The sequence below is a fragment of the Vidua chalybeata genome, chromosome 29 (assembly GCF_026979565.1).
Source record: "Vidua chalybeata isolate OUT-0048 chromosome 29, bVidCha1 merged haplotype, whole genome shotgun sequence".
Lineage (NCBI taxonomy): Eukaryota > Metazoa > Chordata > Aves > Passeriformes > Viduidae > Vidua > Vidua chalybeata.
The window spans coordinates 1,822,226-1,844,528 of record NC_071558.1 but is presented as its reverse complement, the minus strand read 5'-3'; the positions used below and the strand labels follow the sequence as shown (position 1 = coordinate 1,844,528).

Here is a 22,303-nt window from a genome sequence, read left to right as displayed (position 1 = left end):
GGGACACGGGGACAATGGGACACGGGGACAATGGGACACGGGGACAATGGGACACGGGGACAATGGGACACGGGGTCAGCAGGGTGCAGACCCTGCACCGCTGGCACGGCCATCCAGCGGGATCCCAACACAATCTCTGGGATTTTCAATCAGGATCCCGACCCCAATTGTGGGGATTTTCCAATGGGATCCCCACCCCAATCCCAGGATTTTCCAATGGGATCCCGACCCCAATCCCAGGAATTTCCAATGGGATCCTGACCCTATTCTCTGCATTTTTCCATTGGGATCCCGACCCCATTCCCAGGGATTTTCAATCAGGATCCCGACCCCAACTGTGGGGATTTTCCAATGGGATCCTGACTCCAATCCCTGCGATTTTCCAGTGGGATCCCAACCTCTGGATTTTTCCATCAGGATCCCGACCCCAATCCCAGGATTTTCCCTGGGATCCCGCCCTGTCCCCGCTCCGCAGCCCTGGCTCCGGCCTTTCCCTGGATACAATCTCCCAAACAAAGGGAAAACATCGGGATCACGACAGGAACCCCCCACCCACCCCCAATTCCCAGCACAGCCGCGCCGGGCTCCTCTCCAAGGAGGAAATTCCCAAAAAATCCCTGGAAAAAACAACCTGGCCCCAGCTCCAGGGGGCGAAACGGGAATGGGAAGCACCTGGTGCCATGATCCCGCTTTTTTTTAGGGAGTTTTCCTTAAAATTCTACAAAAAATTGGGAAAAATCCTTGGATTTGTCAGCACCAACCCCCCTGCAATGATCCTGGATCGTTTTCCTCCTGTGGAAGCCAGAAAAAAGCTGGAATTTGGTGTGGTGCTCACTGAAAATCCAAAGAAATCTGGGAAAATTGAGGTTTTATGGAAGTGCTGACCCCTGGGAAGGGGGAATTTTGGGGATTAAACTTCCCCAAAAAATTCACAAGAATTGTTAAATTCACTTCCAAGCATGGAATTTCGGCCATGGAGGAGATCCCGAGATTCCCATGGTTCCCAAAATCCTGAAATCCCAAAATCCACAGAGGCGGGAGGTGGAAATCCCAAAAATCCATGGATTATCCTCAAAAAGGAACAGGAAAATCTCCCAGAAAAAGACGAGGATCCCAAAATCCCTCGGAAATTCCCCCCCACCTCACTCTGGAGGCTTTTCCCAGGAGGAGAATTCTGGGAGCATTCAAATAATTTCGGGATAAACGGGAAAAACGAGTTCCTGGAGCTTCCCAGGGCTCAGCCCCACGGGATCCCTGAGGATATTTTGGGATTTTTCCCACTAAATCCAGGCCAAAACCGTCAGAATTCCACATTATCCCAGAAAATCCTGGCTTGGGAGGGAGAAAAGGCCCAAATCCCAAATTTTAGGTGAATTTTCCGGGGGGAATGGACACAAAGGGAGAGTCCAGGTGAACTTTTCCCCCCCCAGTTCCCGGGGATAGGAACAATTCCCAAACAACTGGGGAAAAACCCAAAAAACTGGGATTAATCTTGAATTTTCCTCTTTTTGGGGGGAATTCCTCCTCCTAAATCCAGCGGGAATTCCCAAAAATCCGTTCCCAGCCCCAATAAATTGGATTTCTGGGGAGAAGAGGAGCTCCAGAGGCTGGGACGGGAGGAGGAGGAGGAAGCTCCTGACAAAATATCCCATGGAAAACCGGCTCTCCCAGGGGCTGCAATTCGGGAATTTGGGAATTCCCACCCCTGGAACCAGTGGGAACGTGGGAATTTAATTCCTGAGCGGGTTCAGCTTCAATCCATGGCTCCTGAATAATCCCAAACTGATCCCAAAAGCCAAAATTCCAAGGGATTCCCAAGGATTCCCGGGGCTCTCCAGGTGGGGATAATTCCCAATAATTCCAGGAGAATTGGCTGGGGCAGGGAGGGAAACCCTGGGATCCAGCCCCAGCTTCTGGATCCGTCTGGAGCTTCCCTGGATCCCTCCTGATCCATCCCCAAAGTCCCTGGATCCATCCCGAGCTTCCAGATTCTTCCTGGATCCATCAGGACCCTCTGGATCCATCCCAGACCTCTCCAGATCCATCCCAAACTTCCCTGGATTAATCTGGATTCTCCACATCCATCCCAAACTTGCCAGGATCCATCCTGAGTCTCCTTGGATCAACCCCAAACTTCTGGATCCATCCTGAGCCTCTCCAGATCCATCAGGAGCCTCTGGATCCATCCCAGCCCTCTCCAGATCCCTCCTGGATCCATCAGGACCCTGTGGATCCATCCTGAGCCTCTCCAGATCCATCAGGACCCTGTGGATCCATCCCTGGATCCATCTTGAGCTTCTCCAGATCCATCAGGACTCCCTGGATCCCTCCCAAACCTCCCTGGATCCATCCCAGACCTCTCCAGATCCATCTCGAGCCTCCCTGTGTCCATCAGCACCCTGGAGATCCATCCTGACCCTCTCTGGATCCTTCCCAGGGTCCATCCCAGACCTCTCCAGATCCCTCCTGGATCCATCAGGACCCTGTGGATCCACCCTGAGCCCCTGGGGATCCATCCCGACCTTCCCTGGATCCATCCTGACCCTCTCTGGATCCATCCTGACCTTCTCCAGATCCATCAGGAGCCTCTGGATCCACCCCAAACCCCTTTGGATCCATCCCGACCTTCCCTGGATCCATCCCAGACCTCTCTGGATCCATTCTGAGTCTTCCTGGATCCATCAGGAGCCTCTGGATCCATCCCGAGCCCCTCTGGATCCATCCTGAGCTTCTCCAGATCCACCAGGATCCTCTGGATCCATCCCAAACCATTCCAGATCCACCAGGATCCTCTGGATCCATCCCAAACCATTCCAGATCCATCAGGATCCTCTGGATCCATCCCAAACCATTCCAAATCCACCAGGAGCCTCTGGATCCATCCCAAACCCCTTTGGATCAATCCCGACCTTCTCCAGATCCATCAGGATCCTCTGGATCCACCCCAAACCCCTCTGGATCCATCCTGAGCTTCTCCAGATCCACCAGGAGCCTCTGGATCCCTCCCAAACCTCTCTGGATCCATCCCAGACCTCTCCAGATCCACCAGGATCCTCTGGATCCATCCCAAACCCCTTTGGATCCATCCCGACCTTCCCCGGATCCCTCCCAAATCCCAAATCCCCCAATCCCGGACCCACCTCGGCCGTGCCCGCTCCTGGATCCCGAGCGTTCTCAGCAATCTCCGATCCCTTTGTTTTGTTTTGTTTTGTTTTTTTTTTCCTTCTCCTGGATTTTTCTTTCCGGGAAATCTCCCCCCCCAAAAAAAAAATCCCCGCGGAGGCTCCCAAAGTTCCAGCGGCGGCCGCAATTCCAGAGGCCGGGATCGCTGTCAGTCCTTGCCGGAAAACACCGGATTTTTCACCCCCCCTCAACCAAAAAAAAAACCTTTTTAAATTATTTTTAATTCCCTAATTAATAATTTATCGAGGAAAAGCCAAGCGCGGCGCTGCCCTTAAGTCATTCCCGGTTGCAGGGAGAGCATTCCCGAGGCAGGAATTCCCTGGATCGCGGATTTTGCTCGCTCAAAGCAAAAACCGCAATAAAAAAACGGAAAAAAATTCGCTCGGGTGAAGAAATCCTTGGAATTTCATCCCGCTCCTCCTGCGCCTCAAATCCCGGGATTTTCCGATCCTCGGGAGGAGCCGAAAATCCCGGGAAAACCGGGAAAAGCGCCGTTAAATAAACAAAATTTAAAAAAAAAAAAAAAAAAAAAAAAAACCACAAAAAACTCCGATTTTGCCGCGATTTCGGCTGAAATCGGCCCCAAATTCCAGCGCGAAAGAACCAAAACCGGCGGCACCGGGAGGCTCTTCCCGTTAAAGGCCCTTAAAGCCCCGGTTCAGCCCCGGAGGCCTCGGGAAGGGCCCGGTTCGACCCCAAAAAGCTCCGGGCAAGGCCCCGGTAAGGCCCCAAGCGGCCCCGCCGAGCCCCGAAAGGCCGCGGGGAGGCCCCGGTAAGGCCGCAAACGGCCGCGAGCAGGCCCCGCGTCTCCCCCGGGGAGGCTCCGGCGGCGGCAGCGTCGCGAGGAGCGGCGGGGGGAGCGGCGGGGCCCCCCCTGCGGCCCGTCCCAGCCCGCCGAGCGCGGGGGCCCCTCCCGGCCCCTCACGGCCCCTCAGGGCCGGCCCAGCCCCGGCGCCGCCATCTTGGCTCCGTCCGCTCCGCTCCCCGCTCCCCGCGGGCGGCTCCGCCCTGACGCAACTTCCGGCAGGCCGAGGCCACTCCTCCCTTTCCGCCGCGGAGCCGCGCCCACATCCGGGCACCCGCGCGCCCGCTGCGGCTTCACGCCCATAGGGAAACACGGGGAGGGCGGCGCCATGTTGGGTGAGGGCAACATGGCGGCAACATCCGGGTCACTGCCGTTGGCTTCAGCGCTATTGGTTAGCACGGAGCGGGAGCCATCTTGAGTGAGGGCAGCCTGGCAGCGCGGGGCCGCGTGGCGGCGCGGGCGCCATCTTGGAAATCGTGAGGCGGAGTCGCCGCCATCTTAACTGAGGGCAGCAAGGGGGGCCCGGGGGGGGTTTGAGGAGATTTTGGGGTTTTTTGGGGGTTTTTGGGGTTTTTTGGGGACTGAGGGAAGCGGTGAGGAGGGGAGGGTGGGGATGGGGTCAGGGGGGCTCCTGTGAGGAAGGAGAGAGCGGTGGGGTGGGGTTGATTGAGGGGGGCTGCGCGGGAGGGGGCAGGGGGACAATGTGGGGACAAGGGGGGGCGAGGACAACGGGAGGGGCACGGCGACAATGGGAGCGACAGCGGGGACAATGCGGGAGGGGGAGGCGCCCGTCCCGAGGGCGGGAGGGACACCCTGGCGACAAGGAGGCGACAATGGAGGCGGCAGTGCCACCCCTGGCCCCGAGCGCTCCCCGCCCCCACACGGGTGGGGCCCTTCACCTTTGCCCCTTCCTGGGTGGGGAAACTGAGGCAGGGCGGCGGGGGTGACCTGGGTGTGTCCCCCCACCCTCCGTGTCCCCTCCCCCGCTTGGCTGCCCCCGGGGGCTTGGCAATTAGCGATTGTAATTGTAATTAGTGTCATTAGCGCGGCACGCGCCACCGCGGCGCCGGGCCCTGAGGGCGGGGCGGGGGGGGGGGGGGGAACCTCGGTGAGGCCCCCCCCGGGATTAGGGGGGGACACCGGGGAGGGGGTCCCGGTGTTCGGGGTCGGGGGGACACGGGGGGGGGTTATCCCGGGTCAGAGCGGCGCTTCCCGGCTGGTCCCCGCTGTCCCGGGATAGAACCGGGAGTGGTCCCCGGTGGGCACCTCGGGGAGAGTCCCCGGTGTCCGGGGGATCCCGGAACAGAACCGGGGGGGGGTCTCCCCTCTATCCTGGGGAGGGGGGTCCCGGCTGATCCCCGCTGTCCCGGGGGTGTCCCCGCTGTCCCGGGTGGCGCTGGGGGGACAGGCCCGGGGCGGGGCGCGGTGTCCGGGCGGTCCCGGTGAGTCACGGTGCCCCCCCCCGCGCCCCCGGCCCGGCCCGCCCCCGCCGTGCCTATCCCGGGCCGGACCGCGCCCCGCCACTGCCCGCAGCGCACCGAGCACCGAGCACCGGCACCGAGCCCCGCACGGTGAGTGAGCGCGGCACCCCCGCCCGGGAACGGGAACGGGAACGGGGGGGCGGTCCCGCACCCCAAAAATGGGGAACCCCAGCCTTAAATCTCGGTTTGGGGTCCCCCACCCGGGAACGGGAACGGGAACGGGGGGGCGGTCCCGCACCCCAAAAATGGGGAACCCCAGCCTTAAATCCCGCTTTGGGATCCCTCACCCGGGAACGGGAACGGGAACGGGAACGGGGGGTCGGTCCCGCACCCCAAAAATGGGGAACCCCAGCCTTAAATCCCGCTTTGGGATCCCCCACCCGGTAACGGGAACGGGGGGGCGGTCCCGCACCCCAAAAATGGGGAACCCCAGCCTTAAATCCCGCTTTAGGATCCCCCACCCGGTAACGGGAACGGGGGGTCGGTCCCGCACCCCAAAAATGGGGAACCCCAGCCCTAAATCTCGGTTTGGGGTCTAAATCCCCGTTTGGGGTCCCCTGCCCGGTAACGGGAAGTCGGTCCCGCACCCCCAAAAATGGGGAACCCCAGCCCTAAGTCCCGTTTTTGGGGTCCCCCGCCCAGCGCCGGTAACGGAGGCTCACTCTGTTCTGGGGGGATCAGTCCTGCACCCCAAAAAGGAGGAACCCCATCCCCAAATCCAGCTTTGGGGTCCCCGCCCTTCCCCGGTACGGGGGGCCCCATCCCGGTGTCCGTTTTGGGGGGGCTCCATCCCCCCAAACCCCATTTGGGGGGGGGGGGAAATCAATCCTGTCCCCAAATTTGGGGTCCCGCGCTCGGATTTTGGGGGAGAATTTTAAGCATCACTTCGGGGGACCCCCATCCCTGTCCCCCACTTTTGGGGGTCTCCATCCCCAAACCCCCTTTTTGGGGGGGTCCCACCCTTTAGGGGAGTTCACTTTTGGGGGTTCCCCCTTCTTGGGGTGGTTCCCCTTTTCTTGAAATCACGTTTGGGGGGGGGGTTCCTCCTTTTTAGGGCGGTTCCCCTTTTTTGGGGTGGGTCCCCCATTCTCTGGGGGGGGGGGTCACTTTTGGGGGCGGTTCCCCCTTTTTGGGAGGGCTCATTTTGGGAGTATTCCTCCTTTTTTTTTTTCTCGAAAAATCCCCTTTTTTGGGATTCTCCTTTTAAGGGGGGGATTCCTCCTTTTTTGGGGGGGATTCCTTCTTTTTCTGGGGGGATTCCTCCTTTTTTGGGGGGGATTCCTCCTTTTTTGGGGGGATTCCTCCTTTTTTGGGGGGGATTCCTCCTTTTTGGGGCAGTTCCCGTTTTTTTTTCAATTCTTCCACTTTTTCCGGGGGTCACTTTTAAGGAGGGGGGGGGGGGGGAATTCCTCTTTTTAGGTTTTGGGTTTTTTTGGGGGGGGGGGGAGGGGGTAAACTGAGGCGGGTCCCTCCCTGGGGGGAGGGGCTGCGGGTCCGCCCCCCCGTGAGTCACCGGGGTGTCCCCAAAGGGGGGGGGGGGGACAGCGGCCACACCCTCGGGACGTGTCCCCCTCGTGTCCCCCCCGCGCTGAGTCACGCCCGGAGCATTCCCGGACATTCCTGGAAAATCCGCGGCGCTGGGAGAGCGGGGGGGGGGGGATTTTGGGGCGTCCTGGAGGGATTTTGGGGGTCCCAGGAGGGATTTTGGGGTCCCAGGAGGGATTTTGGGGCATCCTGGAGGGATTTTGGGGTCCCAGGAGGGATTTTGGGGGGTCCTGGAGGGATTTGGGGGTCCCAGGAGGGATTTTGGGGCGTCCTGGAGGGATTTTGGGATCCCAGAAAGGATTTGGGGGCGTCCTGGAGGGATTTTGGGGTCCCAGGAGGGATTTTGGGGCATCCTGGAGGGATTTTGGGGTCCCAGGAGGGATTTTGGGGCATCCTGGAGGCATTTTGGGGTCCCAGGAGGGATTTTGGGGCATCCTGGAGGCATTTTGGGGTCCCAGGAGGGATTTTGGGGCGTCCTGGAGGGATTTTGGGGTCCCAGAACGGATTTTGGGGGGCTCAGGGAGAATTTTGGGGTCCCAGGACAGAATTTGAGTGGGTCCAGGAAGGAATTTTGGGGAGGTCCTGGAGGGATTTTGGGGTCCTGGAGGGATTTGGGGGTCCAAGGAGGGATTTTGGGGCATCCTGGAGGGATTTTGGGGGGTCCAGGAGGGATTTTGGGGAGGCTCAGAGAGAATTCTGGGGGGTACAAGAGAAATTCTGGGGGTCCTGGAGGGATTTTGGGGGGCTCAGGGAGGAATTTTGGGGTCCCAGGAGGGAATTTGGGGGGGGCGGGTCCTGGAGAAATTTTGAGGGATCCTGGAGGGATTTTGGGGGGCTCAGGGAGAATTTTGGGGTCCCAGGAGGGAATTTTTGGGGGGTCCAGGGGGAATTTGGGTTTCCCATCAGGATTTTTGGGTTCCCAGCAGGATTTCCAGGTTTCCAATTGGGATTTTCAGGTTTCCCATTAGGATTTTTGGTTTCCCATGGGGATTTTCAGGTTTCCCATGGGGATTTTTGGGTTCCCATGAGGATTTTTGGTTTCCCATGAGGAATTTTGGTTTCCCATGGGGATTTTCAGGTTTCCAATTGGGACTTTTGGGTTTCCCATGAGGAATTTTGGGTTCCCATGGGGATTTTTCGGTTTCCCATGGGGAATTTTGGGTTCCCATGGGGATTTTCAGGTTTCCAATTGGGATTTTTGGGTTTCCCATGGGGATTTTTGGTTTCCCATGGGGATTTTTGGTTTCCCATGAGGATTTTTGGTTTCCCATTGGGACTTTTGGGCTTCCCATGGGGATTTTTGGTTTCCCATGAGGATTTTTGGTTTCCCATGGGGATTTTTTGTTTCCCATGGATGTTTTCGGGTTTCCCATGGGGTTTTTTGGTTTCCTATGGGGATTTTTGGTTTCCCATGGGGATTTTTGGTTTCCCATTGGGGTTTTCTGGTTTCCCATGGATGTTTTCGGGTTTCCCATGGGGATTTTTGGTTTCCCATGGATGTTTTCGGGTTTCCCATGGATGTTTTCGGGTTTCCCATGAGGATTTTTGGTTTCCCATTGGGGTTTTCTGGTTTCCCATGGATGTTTTCGGGTTTCCCATGAGGATATTTGGTTTCCCATGGATGTTTTCTGGTTTCCCATGGATGTTTTCGGGTTTCCCATTGGGGTTTTCTGGTTTCCCATGGATGTTTTCGGGTTTCCCATGGGGTTTTTCGGGTTCCCAGCAGGATTTTGGCAGCCCCCCACCCCGCAGGATGCCGTCGCAGCTGGAGCACGCCATGGAGACGCTGATGTTCACCTTCCACAAGTACGCGGGGGACAAGGAGCACCTGGCCAAGGAGGACCTCAGGGCGCTCATGGACAAGGAGTTCCCGGGGTTCCTGGAGGTGGGCACGGCACGGGGGCCCTGGGATGGGGTGGGATCAGTGGGGGGGATCAGTGGGGTGGGATCTGTGGGTGGGATCTGTGTGAGCCATGGGATGGGATCCGTGGGGTGGGATCCATGGGATGGGATCCATGGGATGGGATCCATGGGATGGGATCCGTGGGGTGGGATCCATGGGATCCATGGGATGGGATCCGTGGGATGGGATCCATGGGATCCATGGGATGGGATCCGTGGGATGGGATCTATGGGATCCATGAGATGGGATCAGTGGGATGGGATCTGTGTGAGCCATGGGATGGGATCCATGGGATGGGATCTATGGGGTGGGATCTATGGGATCCATGGGATGGGATCCGTGGGATGGGATCCATGGGATCCATGGGATGGGATCCGTGGGATGGGATCTATGGGATCCATGAGATGGGATCAGTGGGATGGGATCTGTGTGAGCCATGGGATGGGATCTATGGGGTGGGATCTATGGGGTGGGATCTATGGGATCCATGGGATGGGATCCATGGGATGGGATCTATGGGATGGGATCTATGGGATGGGATCTATGGGATCCATGGGATGGGATTCATGGGGTGGGATCTATGGGGTGGGATCTATGGGATCCATGGGATGGGATCCATGGGATCTGTGGGATGGGATCCATGGGATGGGGTCCATGGGATGTCATCTATGGGATCCATGGGGTGGGATCTATGGGATCCATGGGATGGGATCTATGGGATGGGATCTATGGGATCCATGAGATGGGATCAGTGGGATGGGATCTGTGTGAGCCATGGGATGGGATCTATGGGATGGGATCTATGGGATGGGATCTATGGGATGGGATCTATGGGATCTATGGGATGGGATCTATGGGGTGGGATCTATGGGGTGGGATCTATGGGATCCATGGGATGGGGTCCATGGGATGTCGTCTATGGGATCCATGGGATGGGATCAGTGGGATGGGATCTGTGTGAGCCATGGGGTGGGATCCATGGGATGGGATCTATGGGATCCATGGGATGGGGTCCATGGAACGGGGTCCATGGGATGTCATCTATGGGATGGAACAGGGGGAGCTAGAGAACACCAGGATCAGACCCCATAAACCTTGGGATGGGATCCCATAAACCGTGGCATCAAACCCTATAGGACCCTGGGATTGGATCCCATAAATGCTGGGATTTGATTCCATAAAACCCTGGGATCAGATCCTGGGGGATGTGGAGCAGTGTGGGATCTGACCCTGTTCCCATTTAGGATCTGACCCTTTCCCCCCATATTCCCCCGTTTTTCCCTGTTTTTCACCCATTTTTCTACCAGAACTAGCAGGACCCCAATGACCTGGATCAGATCCTGAGGGACCGACCCCATTCCCATTTAGGATCTGACCCCGTTCCCATGTGGGATCTGACCCCATTCCCATGTGGGATCTGACCCCATTCCCATTTAGGATCTGACCCCGTTCCCATGTGGGATCTGACCCTGTTCCCATTTAGGATCTGACCCCATTCTCATTTAGGGTCTGACCCCGTTCCTATTTAGGATTTGACCCCATTCCCATTTAGGGTCTGACCCCATTCTCATTTAGGGTCTGACCCCATTCCTATTTAGGATCTCACCCCGTTCCCATTTAGGGTCTGACCCTGTTCCCCATTTCCCCCAGAACCAGCAGGACCCCCACGCCCTGGAGCGGATCCTGCAGGACCCTGTTCCCATTTAGGACCTCACCCCATTCCCATTTAGGATCTGACCCTGTTCCCATTTAGGGTCTGACCCCATTCCTATTTAGGGTCTGACCCCGTTCCCATTCCCCCAGAACCAGCAGGACCCCCACGCCCTGGAGCGGATCCTGTGGGACCCCGTTCCGATTTAGGGTCTGACCCCGTTCCCATTTGGGATCTGACCCCGTTCCCATTATGATCTGACCCCATTCCCCTTTCCCCCAGAACCAGCGGGACCCCCAGGCCCTGGAGCGGATCCTGCAGGACCCTGTTCCCATTTGGGATCTGACCCCATTCCCATTTGGGATCTGACCCCATTCCCCTTTAGGATCTGACCCCATTCCCATTTAGGGTCTGACCCCATTCCCATTTAGGATCTGACCCCATTCCCATTTAGGATCTGACCCCATTCCCATTTAGGGTCTGACCCCATTCCCATTTAGGATCTGACCCCATTCCCATTTAGGATCTGACCCCGTTCCCCTTTAGGACCTCACCCCATTCCCCTTTAGGATCTGACCCCATTCCCATTTGGGATCTGACCCCGTTCCCCTTTAGGATCTGACCCCATTCCCATTTAGGGTCTGACCCCATTCCCATTTGGGATCTGACCCCGTTCCCCTTTCCCCAGAACCAGCGGGACCCCCAGGCCCTGGAGCGGATCCTGCGGGATGTGGAGCAGAGCCGCGATGGCCGCGTTGGCTTCCAGGGCTTCTTCTCGCTGGTGGCCGGGCTGACCATCGCCTGCAACGATTACTTCGTGCAGCACATGAAGCAGCGCGGCCGCCGCTGAGCCCCCCACCCATGGGTGCCCCCCGCCCACCTTGGGGTGCCACCCCAAACCCGCCTTGGGTCCTGTCCCAGCCCTAAATGTGTGCCCTGATCCCCCTTTGGGGTCCTGACCCCCCCTGAAGGTTCTGAACCCTCCTGAGGGGCTGAGACCCCCCCCCCCCTCCGGGGGGATTGAGCCCCCCACCCATGGGTGCCCCCCACCCACCTTGGGGTGTCACCCCAAACTCAGCTTGGGTCCTGTCCCAACCCTAAATGTGTGCCTTGATCCCCCTTTGGGGTCCTGATCCCACCTGGGGGTCCTGACCCCCCCATTGGAAGATGAGACCCCCCCCAGGGGGATTCAGACCCCCCCACCCATGGGTGCCCCCCACCCACCTTGGGGTGTCACCCCAAACCCGCCTTGGGTCCTCCCTTGACCCTAAAAGTGTGCCCTGACCCTGCTTTGGGGTCCTGCCCCCCCAAAGGGGTGATGACCCCCCCCAGGGGGGGGATTGAGACCCCCCCCCACCCATGGGTGCCCCCAGCCCCCCCCGGTCCTGCTGGGACCCTTCAGTGTCCCCCCCTCCCCCCAGGGGGGCCCCCCACCCTGGGGTGCTGCCCCGACCCCCCAATAAAGGGGTTTTGTATGAACAGGGGCGCTCCGTGATCTTGGGGTTCTTTTGGGGTCCCTTTGGGGTCTTTTTGGGGTCCCTGTCCCCTTGGGGTCCTTTGGGGTCCCTCTGGGGACACTCGGGGCGGTTTGGGGCTGTGGGGGCGGCGTGGGGGGTGACAATGGGGTCCATGGGGGTCCATAGGGTCTCTGTGGGGTCTCTATAGGATCCCTATAGGGTCTCTGTAGGGTCTCTATGGGGTCTCTGTGGGCTTCCATGGGGTCTCTACAGGATCCCTATAGGGTCTCTGTGGGGTTCCACAGGGTCTTTGTGGGGTCTCTATAGGGTTCCTGTAGGATCCCTATGGGGTCTCTGTAGGTCTCTATGGGGTCTCTGTGGGGTCTCTCTCTGTGGGGTCTCTATGGGGTTCCATAGGGTCTCTATGGGGTCTCTGTGGGGTCTCTGTAGGGTCTCTCTCTGTGGGGTCTCTATGGGATCCTTATAGGATCTCTCTGGGGTTCCATAGGCTCACTGTGGGATCCCTATGGGGTCTCTATGGGGTCTCTATGGGGTTCCATGGGGTCTCTATGGGGTCTCTGTGGGGTCTCTATGGGGTTCCATGGGGTCTCTATGGGGTCTCTGTGGGGTCTCTATGGGGTTCCATGGGGTCTCTATGGGGTCTCTGTGGGGTCTCTGTGGGGTCTCTGTGGGGTCTCTATGGGGTTCCATGGGGTCTCTATGGGGTCTCTGTGGGGTCTCTATGGGGTCTCTGTGGGGTCTCTGTGGGGTCTCTGTGGGGTCTCTATGGGGTCCCTATGGGGTCTGTATAGGATCTCTATGGGGTCTCTGTGGGGTCCCTATGGGGTTCCATAGGGTCCCTATAGGATCTCTGTGGGGTCTCTCTGGGGTCTCTGTGGGGTCTCTATGGGGTTCCATAGGGTCCCTATAGGGTCCCTATAGGATCTCTGTGGGGTCTCTGTGGGGTCTCTATGGGGTTCCATAGGGTCCCTATGGGGTCCCTATGGGGTCTCTATGGGGTCCCTATGGGGTCCCTATGGGGTCTCTATGGGGTCCCTATGGGGTCCCTATGGGGTCTCTATGGGGTCCCTATGGGGTCCCTATGGGGTCTCTGTGGGGTTCCATAGGGTCCCTATAGGATCTCTGTGGGGTCTCTATGGGGTCTCTATGGGGTCTCTGTGGGGTCTCTATGGGGTCCCTATGGGGTCTCTATGGGGTCTCTATGGGGTCTCTGTGGGGTCTCTATGGGGTCTCTATGGGGTCTCTGTGGGGTCTCTATGGGGTCTCCATGGGGTCTCTGTGGGGTCTCTGTGGGGTCCCCGCAGGGTTCCACAGGGCTCCCTTCCGGTCCCTCAGGCCCCGCCCCCGGAAGCGGGGAAACCCGGAGGCGCCGTGACGTCACGGTGGTGGGCGGGGTCGCGGCGCGCGCGGGTCGGGCAGGGAGGGGACAGGGAGGGGACACGGGGGGGACACGGGGGGGACAGGGAGGGGACAAAGGGGGGGGCAGGGACTCGGGGGTGACGCGGTGACATCGCCTGGGGGCGGGGCGGACGCGTGACGTCACGGGCAGTGTGGCGGGGGCTGGTGTGGCGCTGGTGGTGACGTCAGCGGCGGGTGTGACATCAGCAGTGACCACAGTGACGTCAGCAGCGGCCTTGTCTGTCGGTGTGATGTCACCAATGCCCCCGGGAATCGGGTGTGATGTCACCGACCGCGTGTGACGTCACGAGTGACGTCATCAAACAGGTGTGACATCCCACGCCCCGGGTGCGACACCAGCAGTGACATCATCGTCCCCGTGTGACGTCACCGGCGCTGTCACCAAGCAGTGTGACACCGGTGACGTCACCACCGCCCACGTCCCCCGCGGGTGGCACCGGTGACATCGCGGCCACCCTGTCCCTGTGTCACCTGTGTCACTGTCACTGTGTCACTGTGTGACCTGTGTCACCTGTGTCACTGTCACTGTGTCACTGTCACTGTGTCACTGTGTGACCTGTGTCACCTGTGTCACTGTCACTGTGTCACTGTCACTGTGTCACCTGTGTCACTGTCACTGTGTCACTGTCACTGTGTCACTGTGTGACCTGTGTCACCTGTGTCACTGTCACTGTGTCACTGTCACTGTGTCACCTGTGTCACTGTCACTGTGTCACCAATTGTCACCAATTGTCACCTGTGTCACTGTGTGACCTGTGTCACTGTCACTGTGTCACTGTCACTGTGTCACCAATTGTCACCTGTGTCACTGTCACCTGTGTCACTGTGTCACCTGTGTCACTGTCACTGTGTCACCATCCCTGTGTCACCTGTGTCACTGTCACTGTGTCACCAATTGTCACCTGTGTCACTGTCACTGTGTCACTGTCACTGTGTCACCATCCCTGTGTCACCTGTGTCACTGTCACTGTGTCACTGTCACTGTGTCACCAATTGTCACCTGTGTCACTGTCACTGTGTCACCGTCCCTGTGTCACCTGTGTCACTGTCACTGTGTCACCAATTGTCACCTGTGTCACCGTCCCTGTGTCACCTGTGTGGCCTGTGCCTCTGTGTCACCATGCCACCTGTGCCTCTGTGTCACCAGCTGCCACCTGTGTCACTGTGTCACCAGTTGTCACCTGTGCCACCCTGCGTGACCTCCCTGTCCCCCAGTGCCACCTGAGTCTCCTTCAGCCATCCCTGGCTGTCCCCAAGTGTCCCCCTCATGTCCCCACTGTGCCCCCCGGAGCCACCCCCGTGTCCCCCCAAGTGTCCCCAAGTGTCCCCAGGGCTGTCCCCGTGCCCGTCACCCCCCCCGTGTCCCTCGTGTCACTTTGGGGTCCGGGGGGGGGGGCGGGGTGGGACCCCCGTGACCCCCCCGCTGCCACCGCGGGGACACCGGGACACCGGGCAAGGGGGGACACCCCAAAAATGGAAATCTGGGGTCCCTGCACCCCAAACTGGGCACGTTTGGGGGTCCCCGTACCCCAAAAATGGAAATTTCGGGGGGTCGTGGGTGTCCCTGCACCCCAAAATTTGACAGTTTGGGGTCCCCGCACCCCAAAAATGGGAAATTTGGGGGTCCCTGTACCCCAAAGTTGAGCCCGGAGGGGCTCAGGGGTCCCTGCACCCCAAATACGGAAATTTGGGGGGTCGGGGTGTTCCTGCACCCCAAAATTTGACAGTTTGGGGTCCCTGCACCCCAAAAATTGGAAATTTGGGGTCCCTGCACCCCAAACTGGGCACTTTTGGGCGTCCCCGTACCCCAAAAATGGAAATTTGGGGGGGTCGTGCGTGTCCCTGCACCCCAAAATTTGACAGTTTGGGGTCCCTGCACCCCAAAAATGGGAAATTTGGGGTCCCTGCACCCCAAACTGGGCACTTTTGGGCGTCCCCGTACCCCAAAGTTGAGCCCAAGGGGGACTCAGGGGTCCCTGCACCCCAAAATTGGGAACTTCGGGGTCCCTGCACCCAAACCCGGGAAATTTGGGGTCTCTGCACCCCCAAAATTTGGATCTTTGGGGGTTCGGGGGGGTCCCTGTACCCCAAAAATGAGAATTTTGGGGTCTTTACCCCAAATTGGGAACTTTGAGGGGTCCGGGGGACCCCAAAACTGAGCGCAGCAGGGGGCCGGGGGTCCCATCGCTGCACCCCAAAACTGGCCCCATTTGGGGGGGGGTCCCCGCACCCCAAAACTGAGCCCGGGAGGGGTCGGGGGTCCCCGCACCCCAGAACCGCTCCCGTTGCAAAATTTGGGTTCTCTCCCCCCCCCCCTTCCCCAAATTTCGGGTCCCCCCCCGCCCCTCCCCCACTCCCTCCCCATTTTGGGGGGCTCCGGGTGGATTTGGGGTCTCCCCCCCCCCCCACGAGCACCCAACCCCTTCGTGCCTCAGTTTCCCTGCGGGGAAATCCGGAAATTTCCCGCGGTTTTTTTTTTTTTTTTTTTTTTTTTTTTGGGGGGGGGGGGCAGGATGCCGGGAGAGGGGGGGGGGGGAGGGGCGGGGACATTGGGGGGGAGGGGGAGGGGCGGGGAAATTTTTGGGTGGGGGGGGGGGGGGAGCCCCGAGACCTTAAAGGGCCCCGCCCGGGCCGGGCTGGAGGGACCCGGAGCCATGAGAGGTGCGGGGCACGCGCGTGTGCAAGGGCGGGGGGGGGGAACGTGAGTGTGCAAGGGGGGGGCGGGTGGGTGTGCAAGGGACGGGGGGGGGAGCGGGGTGAGTGTGCAAGGGGGGGTGGGAGTGGGCGTGCAAGGCGGGGCGAGCGCTCAGGGGTGTGCGGGGGCCGGGGGCACGCGCGTGTGAGAGGGGCCGTGTCATGGGCTCACACACGTGTCACGGGTGTGCCACAGGGCACATGAGTGTGTCAGAGGCTGTACAGGTGTGTCACGGGGCACACGGGTGTGTCACGGGGCTCACACACGTGTCACAGGTGTGCCACGGGGCACATGAGTGTGTCAGAGGCTGTACAGGTGTGTCACGGGGCACGCGGGTGTGTCACAGGTGTGCCACGGGGCACACGGGTGTGTCATGGGCTCGCACACGTGTCACGGGTGTGCCACGGGGCACGCGGGTGTGTCATGGGCTCACACACGTGTGTGTCAGTGTGTACGGGTGTGTCATGGGCTCGCACACGTGTCACAGGTGTGCCACGGGGCACATGAGTGTGTCAGAGGCTGCACAGGTGTGTCACGGGGCACGCGGGTGTGTCACAGCTGCACACGGTTGTCGTGAGCTGCACTCGCGCGTTTCAGGTGTCACACTCATGTCACACATGTCCCACACACGTGTGTCAAGTGTCACATGTGTGTCACACATCCCACACGCGTGTCAGGTGTCACACGTCTGTCACAGGCGGTCACACGTGTGTCACACGCGTGTCCCAGGCTGTCACACGTGTGTCCCAGTCCCACACACGTGTGTCCCACTCCCACACGTGTGTCCCACTCCCACACGTGTGTCCCACTCCCACACGTGTGTCCCAGTCCCACACGTGTGTCCCACTCCCACACGCGTGTCCCAGCCCCAGCCGTGTCCCCGCGTGTCGCTGTCCCCCCCCCGCCCCCCGCGCACCTGCGGGTCCCTCCCTTGATGTGGCGGCGGCGCCGGGGGGGGGGGACCCGGGGGGACCCCGCGGTGACAACGGCGGGGACGCGCAGGTGGCCCCGCGCCACCCCCAACCCCCGGGGAACGGGGGCGGGGGGCCCTGGCGGCTGGGGACCCTCCCTGTCCCCATTGTCCCCTCCCTGTCCCCGCTGTCCCCTCCGTGTCCCCATTGTCCCCATTGTCCCCTCGGTGTCCCCATTGTCCCCTCCTTGTCCCCATTGTCCCCTCCCTGTCCCCATTGTCCCCTCGGTGTCCCCTCCGTGTTCCCATTGTCCCCTCCCTGTCCCCATTGTCCCCTCGGTGTCCCCATTGTCCCCATTGTCCCCTCCCTGTCCCCACTGTCCCCTCGGTGTCCCCATTGTCCCCTCCTTGTCCCCATTGTCCCCATTGTCCCCTCGGTGTCCCCTCCGTGTCCCCACTGTCCCCTCCGTGTCCCCATTGTCCCCTCGGTGTCCCCACTGTCCTCTCCCTGTCCCCATTGTCCCCATTGTCCCCATTGTCCCCTCCCTGTCCCCATTGTCCCCATTGTCCCCTCGGTGTCCCCATTGTCCCCTCCTTGTCCCCATTGTCCCCTCCCTGTCCCCATTGTCCCCTCCCTGTCCCCATTGTCCCCATTGTCCCCTCGGTGTCCCCTCCGTGTCCCCATTGTCCCCTCGGTGTCCCCGCTGTCCCCCCGTGTCGCGGTGCCCGGGGCGGTCCTGGGGAGTCCCCGGGGGTTGGGGGGACAGGGGGTGACAGTGCCCGGGGCGGTGGGACTGGGGGGACTGGGGGGACTGGGGGATGGGGATGGTGGAAACTGGTGAGGGTTGGTGTGTCCCAGTCCGTTACTGGTGTGTCCCGGTGTGTCCCAGTCCGTTACTGGTGTGTCCCAGTCCGTTACTGGTGTGTCCCAGTCCGTTACTGGCGTGTCCCAGTGTGTCCCAGTCCGTTACTGGTGTGTCCCAGTGTGTCCCAGTCCGTTACTGGCGTGTCCCAGTGTGTCCCAGTCCGTTACTGGTGTGTCCCGGTGTGTCCCAGTTTGTCCCAGTTCGTTACCGGTGTGTCCCAGTTCGTTACTGGTCTGTCCCAGTCCGTTACTGGTGTGTCCCAGTCCGTTACTGGTCTGTCCCAGTTCGTTACTGGTCTGTCCCAGTCCGTTACTGGTGTGTCTCAGTTTGTCCCAGTTTGTTACTGGTGTGTCCCAGTTCGTTACTGGTGTGTCCCAGTCCGTTACTGGTGTGTCCCAGTGTGTCCCAGTTCGTTACTGGTGTGTCCCAGTCCGTTACTGGTGTGTCCCAGTGTGTCCCAGTTCGTTACTGGTGTGTCCCAGTCCGTTACTGGTGTGTCCCAGTCCGTTACTGGTGTGTCCCAGTGTGTCCCAGTCTGTTACTGGTGTGTCCCGGTGTGTCCCAGTTTGTCCCAGTTCGTTACCGGTGTGTCCCAGTCCGTTACTGGTCTGTCCCAGTTCGTTACTGGTCTGTCCCAGTCCGTTACTGGTGTGTCTCAGTTTGTCCCAGTTTGTTACTGGTGTGTCCCAGTTCGTTACTGGTGTGTCCCAGTCCGTTACTGGTGTGTCCCAGTGTGTCCCAGTTCGTTACTGGTGTGTCCCAGTCCGTTACTGGTGTGTCTCAGTTTGTCCCAGTTTGTTACTGGTGTGTCCCAGTCCGTTACTGGTGTGTCCCAGTGTGTCCCAGTCTGTTACTGGTGTGTCCCAGTCCGTTACTGGTGTGTCCCAGTGTGTCCCAGTCTGTTACTGGTGTGTCCCAGTCCGTTACTGGTGTGTCCCAGTGTGTCCCAGTCCGTTACTGGTGTGTCCCAGTCTGTTACTGGTGTGTCCCAGTGTGTCCCAGTCCGTTACTGGTGTGTCCCAGTGTGTCCCAGTCCGTTACTGGTGTGTCCCAGTGTGTCCCAGTGTGTCCCAGTCCGTTACTGGTGCCACTGGCGCGGTTGCCGCTCCCGCCGGGTGCCGCCGGTGCCGGGAGGAGACACCGGGCACGGGCGGGGGTTACCGGCACCGCCAGTGCTCCCAGTGCTCCCAGTGCTCCCAGTATCCCCAGTGCTCCCAGTATCCCCAGTGCTCCCAGTGCTCCCAGTATCCCCAGTGCTCCCAGTGCTCCCAGTGCTCCCAGTATCCCCAGTATCCCCCGTTTCCAGTGCGGCGGGTGCCGGTGGGACTGAGATGCCCGCCTTACCGGCAGCCCCCGGTGCCGCCGGTGTTTCCCGGTGCCCCGGATTTCCCCGGTGCCTCCGGTACCGCCGGGTGCTGCGGTGTCCCCGGTGCTCCCGGTACCGCCGGTTCCCCGGTGCTCCCCGGTTTTGTCCGTGCCCCCGCTGTCCCCGGTGCCCCCAGACGCGTTGGGTGCCCCCGGTTCTCCCGGTACCCCCGGTTCTCCCGGTACCCCCCGGGTTCGGGAGTGCCCCGGTGCCCCCCGGCGTGATGGGGCCTCAACGGCCCCCGGTGCTCCCAGTTCTCCCAGTTCTCCCATAACGCGGTGCTTGCCTCAGTTTCCCCGGTACCCCCTGGTTTTGTGGGTGTCCCAGCGCCCCCAGTTCTCCCAGTTCCCCGGTGCCCCCGGTGCCCTCTGCCCGCCGGTTCCCGGCAGGAGCGGCCCCGCCGCGGCGCTTCCCGGCACGGGCTGAGTAATTCGGGGCGCGGGGCTGACCCAGCGCCCCCAAACCCGGGGTCCCCCCGGGGGTGTCGGTGCCTCTCGGTGCCCCCGGTGCCCCCCGGTGCCCCCGGTGCCCCCCAGCCCCCCCCGGGCCGGATGCGCGGGCGGCGCCGGCCCCAAAAACTGGGGCAGGAGGAAAACGGGGCGGGGGGAGGGAGCGGGGCTGGCACACGTGTCCGGGTGTCACACGTGTGTGGCAGGGCTGTCACACGTGTCCGGGTGTCACACAGGCGTGTGGCAGGGCTGTCACACATGTCCAGGTGTGTCACGTGTGTCTGGGGCTGTCACGCGTGCCCAGGTGTCACACATGTCCAGGTGTCACACGTGTGTGGCAGGGCTGTCACACATGTCCAGGTGTGTCACACGTGTCTGGGGCTGTCACGCGTGTCTGGGGCTGTCACACGTGTCCAGGTGTCACACATGTCCAGGTGTCACATCTGTCCAGGTGTCACATGTGTGTGGCAGGGCTGTCACACGTGTCCAGGTGTGTCACATGTGCCAGGGGTGTGAGGGGGCACAGGAGTGTGCAAAGCAGGGCACGAGTGTCAGTGCCATGCCAGGGCCATACTGGGATCTCCCCAGTGCCATACTGGGGCTGTACTGGGGCCGTACTGGGAGCTCCCAGTGCCATACTGGGGCTGTACTGGGGCTGTACTGGGAGCTCCCAGTGCCATACTGGGGCTGTACTGGGGCTGTACTGGGAGCTCCCAGTGCCATACTGGGGCTGTACTGGGGCTGTACTGGGAGCTCCCAGTGCCATACTGGGGCTGTACTGGGCCTGTACTGGGAGCTCCCAGTTCCATACTGGGGCTGTACTGGGGCCGTACTGGGATCTCCCCAGTGCCATACTGGGGCTGTACTGGGGCCGTACTGGGATCTCCCCAGTGCCATACTGGGGCTGTACTGGGGCCGTACTGGGAGCTCCCCAGTGCCATACTGGGGCTGTACTGGGGCCGTACTGGGATCTCCCCAGTGCCATACTGGGGCTGTACTGGGGCCGTACTGGGATCTCCCCAGTTCCATACTGGGGCTGTACTGGGGCTGTACTGGGATCTCCCCAGTTCCATACTGGGGCTGTACTGGGATCTCCCCAGTTCCATACTGGGGCTGTACTGGGGTCTCCCCAGTGCCATACTGGGGCTGTACTGGGACCGTACTGGGATCTCCCCAGTTCCATACTGGGGCTGTACTGGGGTCTCCCCAGTGCCATACTGGGGCTGTACTGGGGCCGTACTGGGATCTCCCCAGTGCCATACTGGGGCTGTACTGGGATCTCCCCAGTTCCGTACTGGGGCCATACTGGGATCTCCCCAGTTCCATACTGGGGCTGTACTGGGGCTGTACTGGGAGCTCCCAGTTCCGTACTGGGCCCCGCGCGTTTCCTGTCCCGGGGCCGTGTCCCAGTTGTGGCTTTGTGGCTCCGGCAGCACCAGCACGGGTGACAGGGGACACTGGGGACATCGGGGGCATTGGGGACACTGGGGACATTGGGGACATCGGGGACACCGGGGACATTGGGGACACTGGGGACATTGGGGACATTGGGGACACTGGGGACTCTGGGGACATCGGGGACACCCCAGCCCAGGGGTGGCACTGGAGCCCACGGGGCACAGCTGTGACCAAAAGGGACACTGTCAGTGTCAGTGACACCATGGGTGGCACGCAGGTGACACAGGTGACACAGGAAGCCGTGGGGGGATGTGCACGCCATGGTGACGTCAGCATGGAGGGGACACGGGGGGTGGCAGCGGCCACACGGGACCGTGCGGTGACACGCAAAGCCGTGGGTGACACGTGAGGCCACAGGGGACGTGTCCCACCGGTGACACGTGAGGCCAGGGGTGACACTCGGTTCCACGGGTGACACAGGAGTCCACAGGTGACACCTGGTCCCACAGGTGACAGCTGGTGACATAAGTGGCACCCGGTCCCATAGGTGGCACCTGGTCCCACGGGTGACACACGAGCCCATGGGGACACCTGAACCTGGGCAGAGCACGGGGAGGACACGGGTGGCACTGCGGGTCCCACGGGTGCCTGGTGACAGGGACACCGTGCCAGTGTCCCCTGCCAGTGTCCCGTGCCAGTGTCCCCGTGTCCCCCCAGCCCACATCGAGGTCATTCCCTGCAAGATCTGCGGGGACAAATCCTCCGGGGTCCACTACGGGGTCATCACCTGCGAGGGCTGCAAGGTGACACGGGGGACACGGGGGACACGGGGGACACGGGCAGCACTGGGGACTTGGGGACATGGAAGGACATGGGCGACATGTGGGGGATAAGGGGGGACATGGGGACATTGGGGACAAGGGGCATTGGGGAAATGGGGACACGGAGGAATATGGGGACAATGGGGGACATCGGGGACATGGGGGGGGGACATGGAGACCTTGGTGAGCAGGGGGACATGGAGGGGACACTGGGACAGGGGGACAGGAGGACATGTGGGACGGGGGGTGCCATGGGTTGCTGTGGGGGTACCGTGGTGTGACACGGGTGACTCTGGTGACACGTGTGACACGGTGCCACCCCAGGGCTTCTTC

General features: G+C 60.8%; 2 protein-coding genes across 3 annotated transcripts in view; one reads left to right on the top strand and one right to left on the bottom strand.

Annotated features, from left to right (window-relative positions):
* Positions 1-4,159, bottom strand: part of DEDD (death effector domain containing) — a 12,690-nt gene extending 8,531 nt beyond the window's left edge. The window contains exon 1 of the mRNA XM_053967038.1: positions 3,141-4,159. The gene's annotated coding sequence lies outside the window, so the exon portion shown is untranslated. The remainder of the gene's footprint in view (positions 1-3,140) is intronic.
* Positions 4,160-5,166: 1,007 nt separating this feature from the next.
* Positions 5,167-12,047, top strand: S100A10 (S100 calcium binding protein A10). Of its 2 annotated transcripts, none has more exons than XM_053967101.1 (3): positions 5,167-5,559; positions 8,741-8,899; positions 11,257-12,047. In XM_053967101.1, exons 2-3 carry the CDS (start codon positions 8,768-8,770, stop codon positions 11,416-11,418), a joined length of 294 nt encoding a protein of 97 aa, XP_053823076.1. In that variant the 5' UTR covers positions 5,167-5,559; positions 8,741-8,767; the 3' UTR covers positions 11,419-12,047. The 2 variants fall into 2 exon arrangements, with proteins under 2 accessions (XP_053823076.1, XP_053823075.1); XM_053967100.1 differs by having other exon boundaries at positions 8,738-8,899.
* The last annotated feature ends 10,256 nt before the right edge of the window (positions 12,048-22,303 follow it).